Here is a 17372-nt window from a genome sequence, read left to right on the forward strand (position 1 = left end):
CCTACAGATTACTGCAGGATGATGAAAGTGGTACCTCCTATGCTCCAGGGCACCAAGAATGAAATCTGCTTCACTACTCACCTCCTCTAGACCCCCCTTTTTCCTCCCCATTTCACAAGGTGTCTGTGAAATTCTCAGTGAAACAAATAACAAACACTGGGCCAGTACTTGGTGCTGGCCAGTCACGGTGAGAAGCACTTGGCACTCATGATGTCACTTCTCACAACCACCATGAGGCAGGCTCTCTATTCTCCCATTTCACAGATGAGAAACCAAGCCACTGAACAGTGATGTGCTTGGGCTAAGGTGACACGGCTAGTTACGGCGGGCTGGATGTGACCCGGGCAGTCAGGCATCAAGGGCCATGCTCTTCACTATACTTCCTCTCCATGCATTTTGAAGGACATTTTTTTCCCCAAAAGGAAGTAAATGTTTTACTCATTGGGATACTATTAATGGCTTTAGAGCTATCTTAAGACAATTACGTATCTTTAAAAGAGCTCCTATTTTTTTAAAAAAATCAATGGAAGAAGTCTCCAATCGGGCAGTGGTTTGGGGAAGGTTTTGAATGGCACAGGCAAGGTCAATCCCAAGACAAAAGAGCTGGTAACAGCAGCATCGACACTGAGAACTCACCAGGCGCACAGCACTAGGCATTGGGCTAAGCACTTTACGTACCTTTTCCCATTTACTCTTCACAATGGTCCTTGAGGCCCATGTCAATTATCAGCACTTTACACACGAGGAAGCCAAAACTCAGCTAGGTTAAGCCACTTCCTACTAAGTGGTAGAAATGAGATTTGTACCTAAGTCTGGCCCAGGAGGCAAAAGATAAAATCAGTCTTCTTTAGTGAAATTCTACCCTTTCCAGCTGTGGCCCTCTGTATCCTGGGTGCTGCCTGAATAATTAAGGTGGTAGTTGCTTGTGGAGATACTGTCAGTACCCCTTACTCCAGAACCCTGATTTTATTCAGATTTCTGTCTCTGCCAACAAAATACAGGTTGGGTCCTGTTATGGAGTGAATTATGTCCCGTCCAAATTCATATGCTGAAGCTCTAACCCGCAGTGTGACTCTGTTTGGAGATGGCGCTTTTAAGGAGTTAATTAATGTTAAGTGAGGTCATAAGAGTGCAGCCCTAATCCAACAGGACTGGTGTCCTTATAAGAAGAGGAAGAGAGACTAGGGACACACATGCACAGATGATAAGACCAGGAGAGGACACAGTGAGAAGACAGTGGACTGCAAGCCAAGGAGAAAGGCCTCACCAGAAACCAACCTTGCAGGCACCTTGATCTTGAACTTTCCAGCCTCCAAAACTTTGAGAAAATAAACTTCTGTTGTTTAAGCTACCCAGTCTATTATGGAAGCCTGCTAAGGTCTGAATAGCCACCTAATTCCCAAGTTGATGGTGTTAGAAGGTGGAGTCTTTTGGAGGTGATATGGTCTTAAGGGTGGAGCCCTTATGAATGGAATTAGTACTCTTATAAAAGTGGCCCAAGAAAGCTCCCTTGTCCCTTCTGCCATGTGAGGACACAGCATGAAGACAGCTGTCAGTGAACAAGGAAGTAGGCCCTCACCGGACACTGTATCTGCCAGCATCTTGATCCTGGACTTCCCAACCTCCAGAACCATTAGAAATAAATTTCTTTTGTTTATAAGCCACCCAGTTTGTGGTGTTTTCTTAGAGCAGCCCAAACGTACTAAGCAAAGTAATACAGGCCCAAGCCAATCACGGTGGTCCCATTCCCCTTGCCAGTGGTAAGTTTAGACAGGGCACATGACCCATTTCTTGCTACTTCGATGGGGGCTTAGAGGAAAAGTTTCCTTTTTTTTTTTTGGCCACGCTGCACGGCCCATGGGATCCTAGTTCCTTGACCAGGGATCGAACCCAGACCCTCAGCAGTGAAAGCACCGAGTCCCAACCACTGGACCACCAGGGAATTCCCAAAGTTGTCCTTAAAGAGGAACCGAAGACTCCTCATCTTTCTGCCTTCGGATGCTGCCATGTATGGACATTACGTGTGGAATGGCTACAGCCACTTTGCTGCTATCTGGGGATGGCAGAGCAGAGAAAAGAATGGAACCTGCCTGGCCCAGAGCCTTCACTGTTATTCAACAGAACACACTGAATTATTTTTGAAGGGCCAGTTAGGTGTTTGTTCCTTGCAGCCAGCATCCCGATTGATGATAAAATTGACAATGTCACAAATGGCTTCCCAAACCCATTCATGGGGATTTAATATTTGAAAAGTCATTCATGAAGACCAATATCAAAGTGGTTTCTGGGAAGACTGGGAAAGAGATATTCTTATAATGATCACATTGATACTCCTTAACATGCACAAATAATCACTCACTCAACGCCTGCCTGTGAAGCAACTTTAATGTACTAGCCACTATTTTAGGCACTGGGAATAGCAGTGAGGAAATCAGACAGAAATCCATGATCTTAGATGCTTATTCTCTCTTTCATACATACACATGCAAGTGCACATGTGCACACACATGCACAAATGAATGAGCTATCTTGGCCCACCACTTCTGAAAAGACGAAATAGGGCAAATGCTAACATATGGACAAAGTGTTCTGGCCATTAAGACAAGACAAATGCTTTAAAAGTTCTCTTTCCACAGGAGATGAATGCATTAAAAATGCATCCAAGAATATAACTTAAAAAAAAAAAAAAGGGCTCATTGTCATTACCCTTAAGTGTCCAGGAGCCAAATGCTATATAGATCCCAGGAAGGTCTGTTAGAGGTTATTAATTTTTTTTTCTGGGAAGTGACAGGATTGATTATCTTTGGCAAGAACAAGATGAACAACAGTTCAAAGCACTGAGATCAAAAAAAGCCTATTGGCTGAGATAAACCATTGAAAAACTTGCAGCTCTGAATATATGTTCACAGGCACATCAGAACTTGAAGATTCATTAGGCCCCTACATTTCGTTTGTTTATATATTTGTTTTTTATAAAAATTATAAAAATAAGAAATGCTTATGGACAGAAGTTCAAATAATATTGTCATGTATGAAGTAAATTATGAGTGCCCTCCCTCCCAACCCCCACTTCCTAGGGATCAACAGTGTCAACATTTGGTGTTTATCCTTCTAGGCCTTTGTCTATGCCCTACGAATACGTAGCTGTTGTTGTAGAAGACTTTTGTTCTGTTTTACAGAAATGGATAGTCTTATACACACTGAGCTACAATTTGCCTTTTTCACTCAAGAATCTAGCACGGGCCTCCCTCCTCCCGTGTTAGTACACACAAATCTACCTCATTCCTTTTAATGCCTGAGGAATCCACATCATGTACGTAACTATTTTTCAAACTGCTCCAAATTGATGACGTTTTTTAAATGTTTTATTTTTAACCAATTATAGCCTCATGAGAAATTGCAGAAATAGTATAGGTGCTGGGTACCATCACCCAGCTTCCCCCAGTGGTAACACCTTACATAACTATAGTGCATTGTCAAAATCAGGAAACTGACATTGGTATAATATAATTAACTAGACTATTTCACCAGGTTTTTCATGCACCTTTCTTTTTGTGGGGTAAAGGGTATATCTTTGTGACACTTCATTAACATATTTGGATTTGTATAGCCACCATCACATTTAACTACTGGATTTTTAAGGTTATCTCCAGATTAGGGTTATCTACCCACTTCAAAAGTATAGGAAAAGAAAAAAGAAGTTGGGTCAATAACACATTTCTGTTTTCTAAACTCAGATGAACTCATACGCAGCCCAGAGTGCTCAGAAGATATGTACTTATACTTTTACTAAATAGCCTTCCAATCAGCATTTACAATTATTGCTCCATAAAAAAATGAACTAAATGATACACATATCACATTTTCCTTATTTTTCTAGATGAAACAAACATGTAAAACAGTAGGCAAAATCATAAACTAATCTTAAAAGCTAGTATCTTTCCTCCAATCCAGAGTTAATATGGCTCAAGTCTCAAAGAAATAAAATATTTCAGTGTGAATAAAAAGAAATTTTATATCCCAGGTAATAAAATGAGAAATTAAAAATTTTTCCTTTATTTATCTTTCTCTGGGGATTTTTCCCTAATTCAAAAGAATGAAAATAACACACCTGTATGCTTGAGAGGGATTTATCATCGACCAAGACTAGTCTTAGGTTTGCATTACTAGCCTAATCATACATTAGAATGTTTAAAGGGCAATTTATAGTATGACCATTGGAGTAGCAGTCCCATGGGTCAATCTATTCAAGTCCCACCTTAAAATGTAGCAGTTAACAGGAGACACCTAGAAAGAAAGAGTCTAAAGCAGTCAAGGGAACAAATCTGTTGGTTTCAGTCACTGCCAAAATGGCTACATGACTTCTTTCTAACTGTGTGAATGTAAGAAGTTTGTAAGCCTCAGGTACCCCATCTGTAAAATGGGTATAACAGTAACACCTAGCTTGGGGAAGCTCTGAGAGTGAATTAAGATAGCCCAAGTAAAGTAACTAATACAGGCAGACCTCAGAGATATTGCAGGTTCTGCTCCAGACCACTGCAATAAAGTGAATATTGCAAAAAAGCAAGTCACACGAATTTTTTGCTTTCTCAGTGCAAATAAAAGTTATGTTTACACTATACTGTAGTCTATTATATGTGCGATGGCATTATGTCTAAAAAAATGTACGTACCTTAATTTAAAAATATTTTATTGCTAAAAAATGCTAACCATCATCTGAGCCTTCAGTGAGTCATACTTCTTTTGCAATAGTAACATCAAAGATCACTGATCACAGGTCACCATAACAAATAATCATGAAAAAGTTTGAAATATTGCAAGAATGACACAGAGACACAAAGTGAGCAAAATGCTGTTAGAAAAATGGCACCAATAGACTTGCTCGACGCAGGGTTGCCACAAACCTTCAATTTATGAAAATGCACTATTTGCGAAGTGCTCATAAAGCACAGCACAACAAAACGAGGGGTGCCTGTGGGGCGCATGGCAGAGGGAGCCTCAGAAAGAGGTGGTTAAGGGCTCAAAGCTTAGCAGCATCTCAGACCCATCTCCCCACTCCATTCTTCACAGCCAACCAACACTGCCTTCTAAACTCTTCCTGAAAGGTCACAAAATTTTCCTAATAGGTATTTGTTATAATGTTAAGCGAGGGAAAAGCATCATAAAATCATACAGGAAATATTTCTCATCTACAAAACCACAATTACAGAGCAAGAATGAAAGCGGAGAGAGAAATATTAAAAAGAAAATGCACCAAAACGTTAACAGTGACCAGTTATTCATGACAGAATTTTAGGTGGCTCCTTTCCTCCTTTTAACCTTTCTGTCTTTTCCAAATTCTTTCCAATGAATATGTACTCCCCCATCCATTCTGCCTCTTGGTTTTTCCATGGCTACCAAAGAGTTCTCCTCTAATCCATCTCAGATGCTTCTGCCAGTTTGATCTTCAAGCACCACTTTTTTCATATTATCCCCCTGGTCAAAAATCTTCAAGCGCTGCCTGGTCTCCACGACATGATGTTCAACAACCTCTGCTTGAGCCACTCCCAGCCAGCCTAGTCCCTCACTCTTCTCCAGTAATGCTTGTCTCCTTATCATGTCCGTCTATACAGGTCCCGTCCCTCAACCCCTCCTTACTGCCCCTATGCTCATCTCCTGGCCTTCAAGTCAGTCCAGGCTCCCATCTGCTGTTAAGGTCAAAGACAACAATGGTAACCACCCCCATCTGCCTGCTGCCTACCATGCACCAGCTCTTGGCCATGCGCTTGACATGCACTATCTGTCATCTCGTGAGAGCCCTTCGAGGAAGGTTCTATTATTAGCCCCATTTTACAGCTGGTAATACTGAAACACAAAGAGGTAAAGCAGCCCAAGGCAACACAGCCACAGTTTGAACCCAGGTCCGCCCGACTACCTGCCCCAGCCTCTACCACTTTCCTCTTCCCTCCTTCAACGGTGACAACCTGCATCACACAGCTTAGCAAGTGATCATGGGATTCCATACCAGACAAGATAAAAAGCTGCTGAAAATGATGAGAAGCTCATCAAGGGATTCGTTTTCATTGCCCAAAAGCAGGTTTTATGAAACGGTTGCTTTTTTCTCTGCAGAATGTGCCTAAAATTGGGGGCATAAATGTTTTTCACTTACTCTAATTTTAATTGTATAAGGGGAAAAAATCCTGTCTTTAAACAACAACAAAAAAGCCTTTTTGAATAATCACTCCTTGATTTTTTGGGGGGAAGGGATTTGATATTTCAATTTCGATCTGAAATTTCGTATGTCAGATATTTGCAGCTGAAGGCATTTCTCCCTTCTCTCATCTAGATAGTTCTCCCTTCCTCTCTCACATCTACCTGTCAGGTGTATTGCCAGCTGCTGCAGACAAACTCCTACATTCTGGAGGCATGGCCTCTTACAGACATACACAGCTCCAACTCCCCGGTGGACACATCCCAGCCACTGTCAAAGAGCTTTTAGGTATCATATTGCCACACACATCTTCAGCACCACACTGACATTAATTCTTCCACATTTTGAAAATGACTTTTTTTATGAGACACTGCAAGTTCCTTATTTAAATGCCCCAAGAATCAGAGTTTATTATTATTCAGGTGACCTAATTTTTTTAATCACTTCTTCTAGTGCAATAATGATTTCCTAGAGTTTTACTCCCCAGGAAAGCTCTACTCCCAGCTTCTGCCATCCTTTGAGATTACTGGCACTTAAAAGGAAGAATGCCTTATGACATGTACTTTTTGTTTTAAATCCAATTTTGCTTTTCATTAAAGTAAGGAGAAAAAAATAAGTGTTCTCATTTTCAAATGATTCCGTCTTGCTCATAGGTTTCAGTCATTCAGCTGAATTGGTCAAGTTCATGATACCTCTTCCCAGGAGCCTGGGCCAGCGTGTGGTGGCTGAGACTACACTGAAGATCACAGAGAATGGCCAGCAAGGTTTTCAAAGCATCTTCTGTTAAACTGGCTTGATTTAAAATCAATTTACTCAATGGTAAAAAATTCACCTGAAATATGAAATGTCCCTATTTTTCTCCTCATAGGATTTGGAAAATTTTAAATATATGCAAGACATTATACTTGCTGAAAAGTTAAAAAACAGGGCAAAAAAATAAGTTAAGACGATCCAAAATCTTGCCCTCCAGCGATATTCTGTCATATCTCTCTCCCAATTCTCCTGTGCAGATATGAAAATCACGTTTGCAATCCCGATGACACAGCATTCAAGCGCTGTGTGTGGGACTCTCCACTAAGCACTGTAAACGGACTGCCTTGTTTGATCCATGCAGTAGACTAGAAAACAGGAATTATTACTGCTCCCATTTCACAGATAAAGAAAAAAGCTGAGTGATTAGGCACAAGTGACTTGGCCTCTGCTTTAGTCTGACAGCTGTAAACAACAGAGCTGAGATTCAGATTTAGGCACCCCGACTCCAGGGCCCACACTTGAACACCAGGCCACACTACCACTTAGGACACACACAGTAACAGGTGTAACTTCTTTTTTTCACTTGAGCACATCAGTGTGTACTCCATCATGGGTCTCCATCATCTTAAATGGCCCCGCAACATTCCACTGAGTACACAGACCATAATTTAACCAATCCCCTTCTGATGGCTGTCTCCACTGTTTCACTAGCGTGAACACAGCTACACATGTGTATGTGTGTGTGTTTACGCACTCATCAAGTTATTTCTACTGGATATTTTAAAAAGTGGATTGCTTAGTCACAGTCGTATCTTTTTTTTCTTAACAGCTGTCAATATGTGTTTGCAGATACAGGGAAAAGACAGGTGGATTTGAATTTTGCTTTACTCCAAATATCCTTGTTTTGTAGCAAGGTCTCTTTTTCCCTCACAAAGAATAAATTCTCAACCATCAACGAGAAGACAACAGAAGCTTCGTCTATCACAGTTATTGCGACAATCTGAAACTGGTGTTCCACTGAAATTGCTTCTCAGTCTTAGGGAAGAAAAAGAGTATTTCTGCTATGATTCTGACTTCACTTTAATCCCTGACAATGCTTCAATTAGACAAAAAAGAAAAGAAAAAAAAATTTATAAGAGCAATTACGTATCTTGAGTTTCACTTTCCTTCCATAAAATGGAGAAAATATTATCTGCTTTACGACCTTATTAACTTATTATCAACACAAAAGGAGTGCACGAAGGTTAGTGAAGGGGCAATGAAGCCTGCTGGCCCTGGAGTCGGATTCAATGGGTTTGTGTCCAGTCACTGCCACTTTCTAGCTGTGTGACCTTGTGTAGTTATTTGGCCTCTCTGGGCCCCTACATCCCCCTCCCAGAGTTGGTAAACAAGGCAAGGCAGGAAAAGTGCTGAGCACAGAACCAGTCACAACAGTGAGCCGTTATGAAAGGGCCCTGATTATGTCCCTGGGCACACAGGTGTAGGGTTTGTTACGACACAGAAGAGAGGAGCCCTCCTTGGTGGTGAGCTTCACACTGACGCCACCTGGCAGTTACCTCGGGGGCATGGTAGGAAATGCACTGGAAGATCCAGTCCATGGCAGGCGAGTACAAGGGGAGGTAGGATGGAAGCTCCACTCCCTGGAGCACCAGCTGGTTCTGGACAGTATCGCCGTGAATCTACAGGAGACCAAATAAACACTCAAAAGAAGGGGAAGTCACATAATAAACGAATAGCATGTAACTCACAGACTGCGCATATCTGCAAGCATCTGGATGGCCCCGAGAGAAATAGCCTGGTTTCTCAGGGTTTTTTTAAACTAGAAAAAAGCACACAAAGTTTCCCATGTCACCAGGCTGAGCTGTTCTGGGAATGTGTGCTGTGCAGAGAAGTAACCTGATAAAATTGGAGCCAGCAGATGCTAAGAAGAAAGGCTGATCAACGGGAGATGTTTCCTGGTAACACATGCATATTAACCCTCTCTGCTTGTTCAGTACAATCAGCACGTTTTAATTGTGTGTAACAGACTCGAGTGTAATTTTATAGGGTTTACACATTCAAAGAACTTTAAGGCAATCTCGGCTTGGAAAACCAACTGGGTTTTATGAATTTGTGATCACGTAGCTCTTACATCAATTAGCTGCTCTGATTGATAGTGTACTCTTACCTGTTTGAATGTGAGGAGGAAGTCAAAGAAGTTCTTATTTAGGCTTTCTTTGAGATGTGGAGCCACTTCCATGCCCACCTGTAGCCAATCAAAATGAAATTACCTTGACCATGGAAAAACAGGTTGTAAATAACATATACAGTGTGATGTCATTTTTGTAAATTAAAAATATACATATAGATAGATATAAGCAGAGAGGTCCAGCAAGTTAACTTTTATTCTTTTTGCTTATCTGTTTTCTTATTCAATAAGCATATCTTGCTTTTATAAGAAAAACCACAGAAGCTATTTTTAATGAAAAAAGGGCAACATTTGCAGTAAACATCTTAGCAATTTCCCAAAGGTAATGAAAGTATGACTGAACAGATGACCAAGGGAACAAATCAATACAGCACTAAGGAGAAATGTACTCTCAAGATCATGTATACGATATTCTCTTCCTCTCTAAAAAATGATAAACACACATGTGGCTGTACTTATTAAATGAAGCAAAAAGATTCTGGTATGTAAGAGAGTCAGCTGGGACTTCACTGTTGCATTGTTAAAATACATGGATTCATTCTTTGCTGGGCAGTCATGGAAGCAGACATAAATTTTGATGTATTTTAAGCCGGTTTTTATTAGACAAGCATGAAGCCTAACAATGCTGTAATCCACTGGTTCCTTCGTTCATTGTTTTTAAAAGATGGTAACATTTTCAGCTGAAAAAATTTGCTAATCATAGAGAAGGTGGCCAGAGCCCTAGGGTTGGATGGAAAAGTGAAGGTCTCAGCTATGGCAGGGAGTGCAAGTATTTAAAACAAAACAAAGCATCATAATGTTCCTTAAACTGAGCTCCTCAGAATACACCTCAATTCCACACTGCTGCTTTAGCACGAAAACAACTTTGTAAGGGGAGTTGCTTTCTGGGACCTGGTTCCTTCCAAGGGGGACAGATTCCTGCCACTCACCTCCCCCGCTACCCAGAGGTCATGAAAATTCATGATAACAAGGTTTTTTAGATGTCTGTAAAGAATTCCTTTGAGAAGAATTATGCAAGATCCACTGGGGCGGTAAATTCCAAGGGCATCTCTATGGCTGTTGGGGATGCTTCCAAGGACAGGCACAGAGATTAAAAAAAAATACTAACAACAAATGTCAGATCCACTTCTACTGTGTTCTGATTCTATTGTCTTTCCTTCCACTAATCATTTTGTAGAAAAGGCAATAATTACCTGTTAGGCGACAGCAAAAAAAAGGCCCAGTGGACAAGCAGTGGAGAGGAACTGAAGGGGCCATGACTTGGGAGTTAATCATACTTTCCTTTAATAAGCAGCTTTGAGGTCCCCCCATGCCCTGCCTACTCAGTGCCTTTGTGGGGTTTTTTTGCGGTACGCGGGCCTCTCACTGTAGTGGCCTCTCCCGTTGCGGAGCACAGGCTCCGGACGCGCAGGCCCAGCGGCCATGGCTCACAGGCCCAGCCACTCCGCAGCATGTGGGATCTTCCCGGACTGGGGCACGAACCCGTGTCCCCTGCATCGGCAGGCGGACTCTCAACCACTGCGCCACCAGGGAAGCCCTGACTTTGTGTTTTGTTTATGTCTTCCCATAAAGCCAAATGAGCAGCTTGGAAATCTGCTTGGGTCTAAAAGATTTCTACCCAGAGTAGCAAGGGTAGTTACTCATGATTTCCATCTGCTGTTTCTGCCTGCCTGGCATTCATTCCCTTTGTTTCTGGAATCAGTAAAGTGGATTTGTCTTCGGGACATCAAACTTCCCTCTCAGACCAGGTCTGTGGCAGAGCTGGACCCGGCCGACCCTGAGCTGCAGGCGTGGGCACGTGACTCAGGCTCAGTCCGTAGGCATATCCCATCCCATGGCCACAGTGACTGGTCTATCTAAGGACAAGGGACCCAAGGTGGTGCAGTGAGTTTCTGCCCTGAAACTCTGGCTGGAACTACTGCGGAAAAGGCACTCTTGCCACTGGAGTTCCTAAGTCAAGAGGATGGAGGTCTTTCCACCATATGGAAAAAGAAAGCCTCAGAGTGCAGTCACACAGAGGAGAGCAGAGCTGAGCAACGAGGGAGGAGACAATTCTTGGCATGGTTTGGGGGCCCTGGGTCTGCCATGCATGCACTACCTCAGGCTCTTCAGACGCAACGGCCAACAATTTCCCCCCTTTTGCTTCAAAGTACTATGAATTGGGGTTTTGCCACTTGCAATTGAAAGAATCCTTACTAATGCACACTGTCTCCTTCTTTTTATATCAGAAGATTTTCAGTAACTACCCAACCAGGGAAATCAGTGCTCTGCCTAAATTGACACAAATGATTTCAGATACAGTGCATCTCATCACCAGCTTTCCTAGGGTGGGTCTGTAATTTCTCCTCATTGCCACTGAGTTTTAAAGTTGCATCTGTCATGCAAAGGCACGTTATATGCAACAAATATCATCTTTCACTAGGTTGTGTACCTTACTTCAAACTTTAAAACTGGAACAGGTTTGTAAGGAATGAATATTTCCACCCACTTTCTGATTTCTGTTTAATAACTGTGTGTCATAAAACACACTGAGATTCTAGATCTTTATTATTCTACTATTACTGACGTCAAGGTGAGTTCAAAGAATGTGATGTGCCCTACAAGGGGAAAGGCAGCAGAGCACAAATACACAAGTGATAGTATCCTTTCATCCCACTGCAGGATCCAGGAGCATTTTGCACAGAATAGGCCCTCAGCAAACACTGACACGGCTGGAGTGTTCAAGCTCCCGATATTCCAAAGCTGAAGCTCTAGGAAACATATCTGATATTCCTGTATGAAAAATCCACACCAAGTTTCAAGCAGATGGCAATGCGTAAATGCTTCGGCCTCGGTTACTCCGAGGGAGCAAGTGCCCTTTAATGGAAAGCTTTTTCTTTCTTTCTTTTTTTCTTTTCTCCCTTATCAGGGAGTGGACCTATAAAAAGTATCCTTCCTAAGGATGTCTGCTACTCACTCTGAGGGCAATGACTGTTTGATTTCTTTGTGACACTGGAGACCACAGGGCTTCTGTCATTTGTTAGACGTCACATAAAAGAAGCAGATCAAAGGCTACGGTCCTCGCCTTCTGATTTCTTGGCACTGGAAGTCTGGGGTTCATCAGGACCCTAAAGAACAGGGGCAATAACCCCTCTCTAAAGGTGAACAATGCCAACGGAACTAGCAAGGGGGACTCCACAGAAAGCTACCAGAGGCAAAGGCCCCACGTGAGTTGAAGAAAAACGAGTGTAAACTCTCCACAGGGTGCATTTTTCATAAATGAAAAACTTACTAGTTTTAAGTAGGAGCTTCACGGTGCTTTAAAGGAGAGAAAGGCTGAGTGATTTACAATCCTCACCAGCAGAGCAGCCCTCCAAGGCCAGGCGACACAGACCCTGATGCCCGCCATCACCAGGCGCCTCTCCCTGCCAGACAGCCCTCACCAACTTGCACTCCAATCCAACTCTTTAATACAGAGACCAAAAATCTAATAAAACAATCGAATTCAAAGACAAAGGGAAAGCATGTTTCGAGTCAATGAAAAGCAACCTATCAGCCGAAAGGCTTTGGGAGCCTCCTTCCCAGCAAGAAGGGAGAAACAATTAGTTCTGAAACTTAGTTCATTTCTAAGAAGATGACCTTAAACACCCCCTAATTAGAGTTACTGGTAAGTGGGTCTACTTTGAAATTAATTTTTAAAAGGAATCCTACAGTTCTGCTTTCTGCGAACAAGCTGTGCTCTAAAATTAGCAGCTAATAAAGTCCTTCTGCCAGTGACTGGTGAGGTGGCGGGGAGGGAGAAGCGTGAACATTAGAGGAGACAGGACACGGTCACAGGCGCGAGTGCAGGGACGCAGCTTACCCTGCACAGGTAGGCCCTGGCGTACACCGACACCAGAGGGTCCCCGATCCCTCGGACCATGCAAGTCAGCCGGGGCAGACACTCTGAAATCCCCCTGTTAGAGACAAAAAGACAGCAGCATTACACCCCGTGGGAGAACTCTCTGTTCTTTCTTTTTTTTTTTAATAAAAAAAGCTAGACTTCCTAAATGCAGGGGGGAAAATCAAGCTTCGGAACCAAACCAAGGTCAAAGTTTGTGTCTTCTAAGGCCATGTAACAAGTCTTTCTCTCTTGCCACGATTCATACTTTGAATGGTTTCTTTTATCTTTACCATTTGCTCAGTGCTGGAGTCTAACCTTCACTCTTTTCCTGCTTGAGGTCACATTTATTTTACTAATTTAACGATTTTTGTCCCCTGATTATTTTCCATTGACAGCTCACTCCTTGACCTTCTTGATATTTTCGTCGTATCCATATTCCTTTGGTACTGATTTGCGCCCTGTGCCCCGCCCCTTCCTAGCACCTGACACCCAGCACCTCAGGCTAACATCCGCATCCCCCTCAGTGTGAACTGTGACTTATTTATTCCTCCTGCCACGTGGGACTCCCATCTGCCTTGGGCATTATTCTCCCCCAACTGGTGAGGCAAAATAACTCTTTCTTCAGCACCACAGTTATCCCCACAAACTCCCCCAGGCATTCCCAGGTCCCAATCAAACACATTTGGTACACATTCTAAATCCAACCCAACTATTCCTCAGAGCTCCGTGAGTCAGCCCATGGCTTTGAGGAGTTGATTATCTAGACGGGATCCAACACCACTCAGTCTTTCAGCAGCTCTGCAGAAAGCAGATCTGGTTTCTCCCGGCTCCGCAAAACTACTCTCAGTACAATGCCTGAGGTGACCCAGAGTAGCAGAGGGCTTAGGGGCAAAGGCTTTTCCTCCTGACATCATCTTGGACAGCACCAGCAAAGACAATGAGTGAGGGCCCACGGGTGCCGCTCCCAGTGTGGTGTGTCCAGCTCACCAGACCCTCACAGACCCCTTCTTAGGGCCTTGTTCACAGAGGAGACTAGGGGTCAGAGATGCTAAGTAACTTTCTCAAGACCACACAGCTAGTAACAGCAGAGCTAGGATTCAAATACAGTTGAGCTGAACTTCCATGAGTTAGTCAACCAACTGCTCCCAGCTTGAGTTTTCTTCTCTGTAAAATGGAGATTAAAAAGCTATCTCTACTTTTTTTCATTTGGATTAAACGAGAAAATGGATGGAAGCTGCTTAACACCAGATCTTCTACACACTAAGTTCTCAAAGAATGACAGCTACTATTACATCGTCATTAGCATGTGTGTGTATGTGTGTGCACAGGCACATATGAGAGAGAAATGTTTTGGAAATGTATGGTCCCGGACTTTAAGAAGAGCCTTACGTTTTGGAGAGGAACTTGTTACACTTCAGGATGGATGCTTCCACATAGCTACAAAAACATTCTGTTAAGGAAGACATTTTCCAGATGGTCTGTTCCCTATGGGGAAAAGCCTAAACTATTCATGCAGAGAACTTGGTGTGTCTTCAGGAGAGGGGGCCACAGTGACTCTCAACAATCCAGAGAATTAAATTAGTGAGTGGCTTGTGGTTTCTATATTTGGTTTTCAAGGTTTTATATTTATTTATAATAAAATCTGGAAAACGTTGTATGCTGATTTATGGTTGCATGCTGAAATTTAAACTGGGTTTTGAGCATTCCCGATCGAGGCTTTATGGGGAAAAGGATGAAACACAGAGAACTAAGATTCCATTTGTGTATAAGTTGAATTCTCTGTCCTTCAACACTGGTGTTTGTGCAGAGAAGCTTGACCCTGTTCCTTTCAAGTTCTTGAAACCAGAGAAAACACAAAATGATGAAGCATTTTAATTGAGAAAATTAATGTGGGAATGTTCCTCAGGGAAACAAAAGCCTGGTACATGGCACTATAGTCAAAGTAAAAAAACAGAAAACTGGGGAGAGCCAGAGTCCAAGGACCTCGTGCACAATGTGGCTGGCCCTGTACTTCCAGGCTAGCAACCGTAACAGAACTGCATTTTCAACAGGAATTTCAGGGCAGCCCATTACATGGCTTCTATTAGCAGTGCAACTCTTGCAGCCTATCTTTAAAACCATCAGACAGAAAAAAAGGATACAATCTCGGAATCAGTTCCCTGATCGAAGCAATCTTGAAAAACCAATTTAAGCATGTTTCTTTGGCTGTGTCATTTACATTCTCTGGAGAGAAGTGATCTGTAAAACAAAAATATTATCTATCAGCCCCCTAATTCTTGGATCTGTTAGAGCTGCTATGAGTCCTAGGACAAAAAAAAGTTACAATGGAGCAGAAGAAGGGGTGGGGCACCCAGTCCGTCTATGTTTTTCCTTCCAAATATCATTATTATTAGGAAATAACTGGTGACAATGATAGCTGACACACAAAGGCTTTCTAAGTGCCAGGCGCCGTTCAGGGTGTATAGACATCAGCTCACCTAATCCCCACAAGAACCCTCTAAGTTATACACTTTTATTGTCCTCTTTCATAGACACAGAGGGCAAGGCACAGAGAAGTTTAGGGACTTGCCCAGGGCACACAGGAAACCGATGTAAGAGTTCCTTTTGGACCCACCGTCTGCGGTGGCACCACCGCCAATATGCAGATTTTCGTGAAGACCCTGACGGGGAAGACCGTCACTGTCGAGGTCGAACCCTCGGATACGATAGAAAATGTAAAGGTCAAGATCCAGGATAAGGAAGGAATTCCTCCTGACCAGCAAAGACTGATCTCTGCTGACAAGCAACTGGAAGATGGATGAACTTTGACCACAACACTCGAGAGGAGTCCACTCTTCATCTTGCGTTGAGACTCCATGGTGGTGCTAAGAAAAGGAAGAGGTCTTACACCACTCCCAGGCAGAACAAGCATAAGAGAAAGAAGGTTAAGCTGGCTGTCCTGAAACACTGTAAGGTGGAGGAGAACGGCAGAACCAGTCGCCTTCGTCGGGAGTGCCCTTCAGGTAAACCTGGTGCTGGAGCTTTTATGGTCAGCCACTTTGACAGACATTATCGTGGCAAATGTTGTCGGACCTATTGTTTCAACAAACCAGAAGACAAGTAATTGTGTATTGGTTAATAAAAGACATGAACTAATGAAAAAAAAAAACAACAGACGTAAGAGTTAGAATTCAACTCAGGCAGTCTGGCTCCGCAGCCTATATTCTTAGCCACTGCCTCTAATTTAATCCAGAGGTTCTTGGTGTACCCACCAGTAATTATGGTGATACTATTGAGAATTCCAGATGCTTGAGGAACCTGCAACTGTAATATTAAATGTGATCGATCAGTGTTTGTGCTCTAAATATCACATGGACCAGACTTGAAAGGTAAAGCAAGACTCTGAGGCGAGAAACCAGCCAGAGTCAGGCTGCCAGCTCAATATGGCACTAAGACTTGAGTCACTTTGTGGCAAAACTGCCACTTTCCCCGCTTATCTACTCTCTTCCTCTTTAATAGGACTCTCGTTTTCTGCTGGGCATGCGGCCATCCTTGCAGCTCAGTGTGGCCATGTGACCAAGTTCTGGCCCCAGGATATAAACAAAAGTGCAAGGTCTGGGAACTAGCTGTAAGGGAAAGGGCTTGATCTTCATTCCTTCTTCCTTCCTGCCGGCTAGAATGCAGATACGATGGCTGTGACCTCCATAACCATCTTGAACCACAAGAGCAAGACCGAAGTCAGGATTGTTGGCACCACGGGCTGGCTACCCAACTAGCCCTGATCTTCCTTACTGTGATTTTTTGTTTTCTGGCACTGACAACCAAGCCCAATCATGACATGCATCTTAATAAGGAATGGAAAAGAGCACGGAAAAATGAAAACAAAAACAAACAACAAAAGACTCATCAACACCAAGAAGGCCACTGTTGAACTCTTACATGAAAATGATTTCTTCTAAATGATTTCCACACAAATTGGAGCCCGATCCCACCACTGGGTGTGCTTTACACTTTCAGGATTCAATCAAAACAGGAGAAATTAATTACTATAGAACATAACAGATGAACATTAGCTTGTTGGTTGGTCTCATCTTGTTCAGTGGGTCATTTTTCATCCCTGATTCTACTTTCTGCTACTTGGTGGCACACCATTAAGGTGATCAAAATATCTATGGAATCAGCAAAAAGATAAAACTCTAGGTACTTCACGAGCTGAGAACAGTCACTAATCACAACGGCAGATATTTTGGAATTGCAACCTCAAGGATCTATTTTTGGACGTTCTGGCATGCTTCATTCATTCGAGAATTTTTCACTTGCCATTTTCAAAGGGAAGGGAAATTACCATTTTCCCTTTCCTGGCCTGAACCCGTGCACTTCAAAGTAACTTTTTTTCAAGT

General features: G+C 42.8%; 1 protein-coding gene across 7 annotated transcripts in view; it reads right to left on the bottom strand.

Annotated features, from left to right (window-relative positions):
* VPS35L (VPS35 endosomal protein sorting factor like) overlaps window positions 1–17372 on the bottom strand; it is a 128846-nt gene that overhangs the window by 72209 nt on the left and 39265 nt on the right. For 5 of the 7 annotated variants that reach the window (XR_016387800.1, XM_089896076.1, XM_089896073.1 and 2 more), the window contains 6 exons: window positions 15608–15688; window positions 15135–15231; window positions 14383–14430; window positions 12973–13066; window positions 9111–9188; window positions 8500–8622 (listed from right to left, as the gene is read on the bottom strand). Coding sequence is in view for 6 of the 7 variants with exons in the window: in XM_089896076.1 (XP_089752202.1) it covers window positions 8500–8622; window positions 9111–9188; window positions 12973–13066; window positions 14383–14430; window positions 15135–15231; window positions 15608–15688 (521 nt within the window). In the remaining variant the exon portion in view is untranslated. The remainder of the gene's footprint in view (window positions 1–8499; window positions 8623–9110; window positions 9189–12972; window positions 13067–14382; window positions 14431–15134; window positions 15232–15607; window positions 15689–17372) is intronic. The other 2 variants (XM_022552287.2, XM_022552283.2) reach the window with 1 other exon arrangement.

Source organism: Delphinapterus leucas, chromosome 15 (genome assembly GCF_059928025.1).
Source record: "Delphinapterus leucas isolate spDelLeu-1000000601 "Yukka" chromosome 15, BTC_Dleu_Yukka2, whole genome shotgun sequence".
Lineage (NCBI taxonomy): Eukaryota > Metazoa > Chordata > Mammalia > Artiodactyla > Monodontidae > Delphinapterus > Delphinapterus leucas.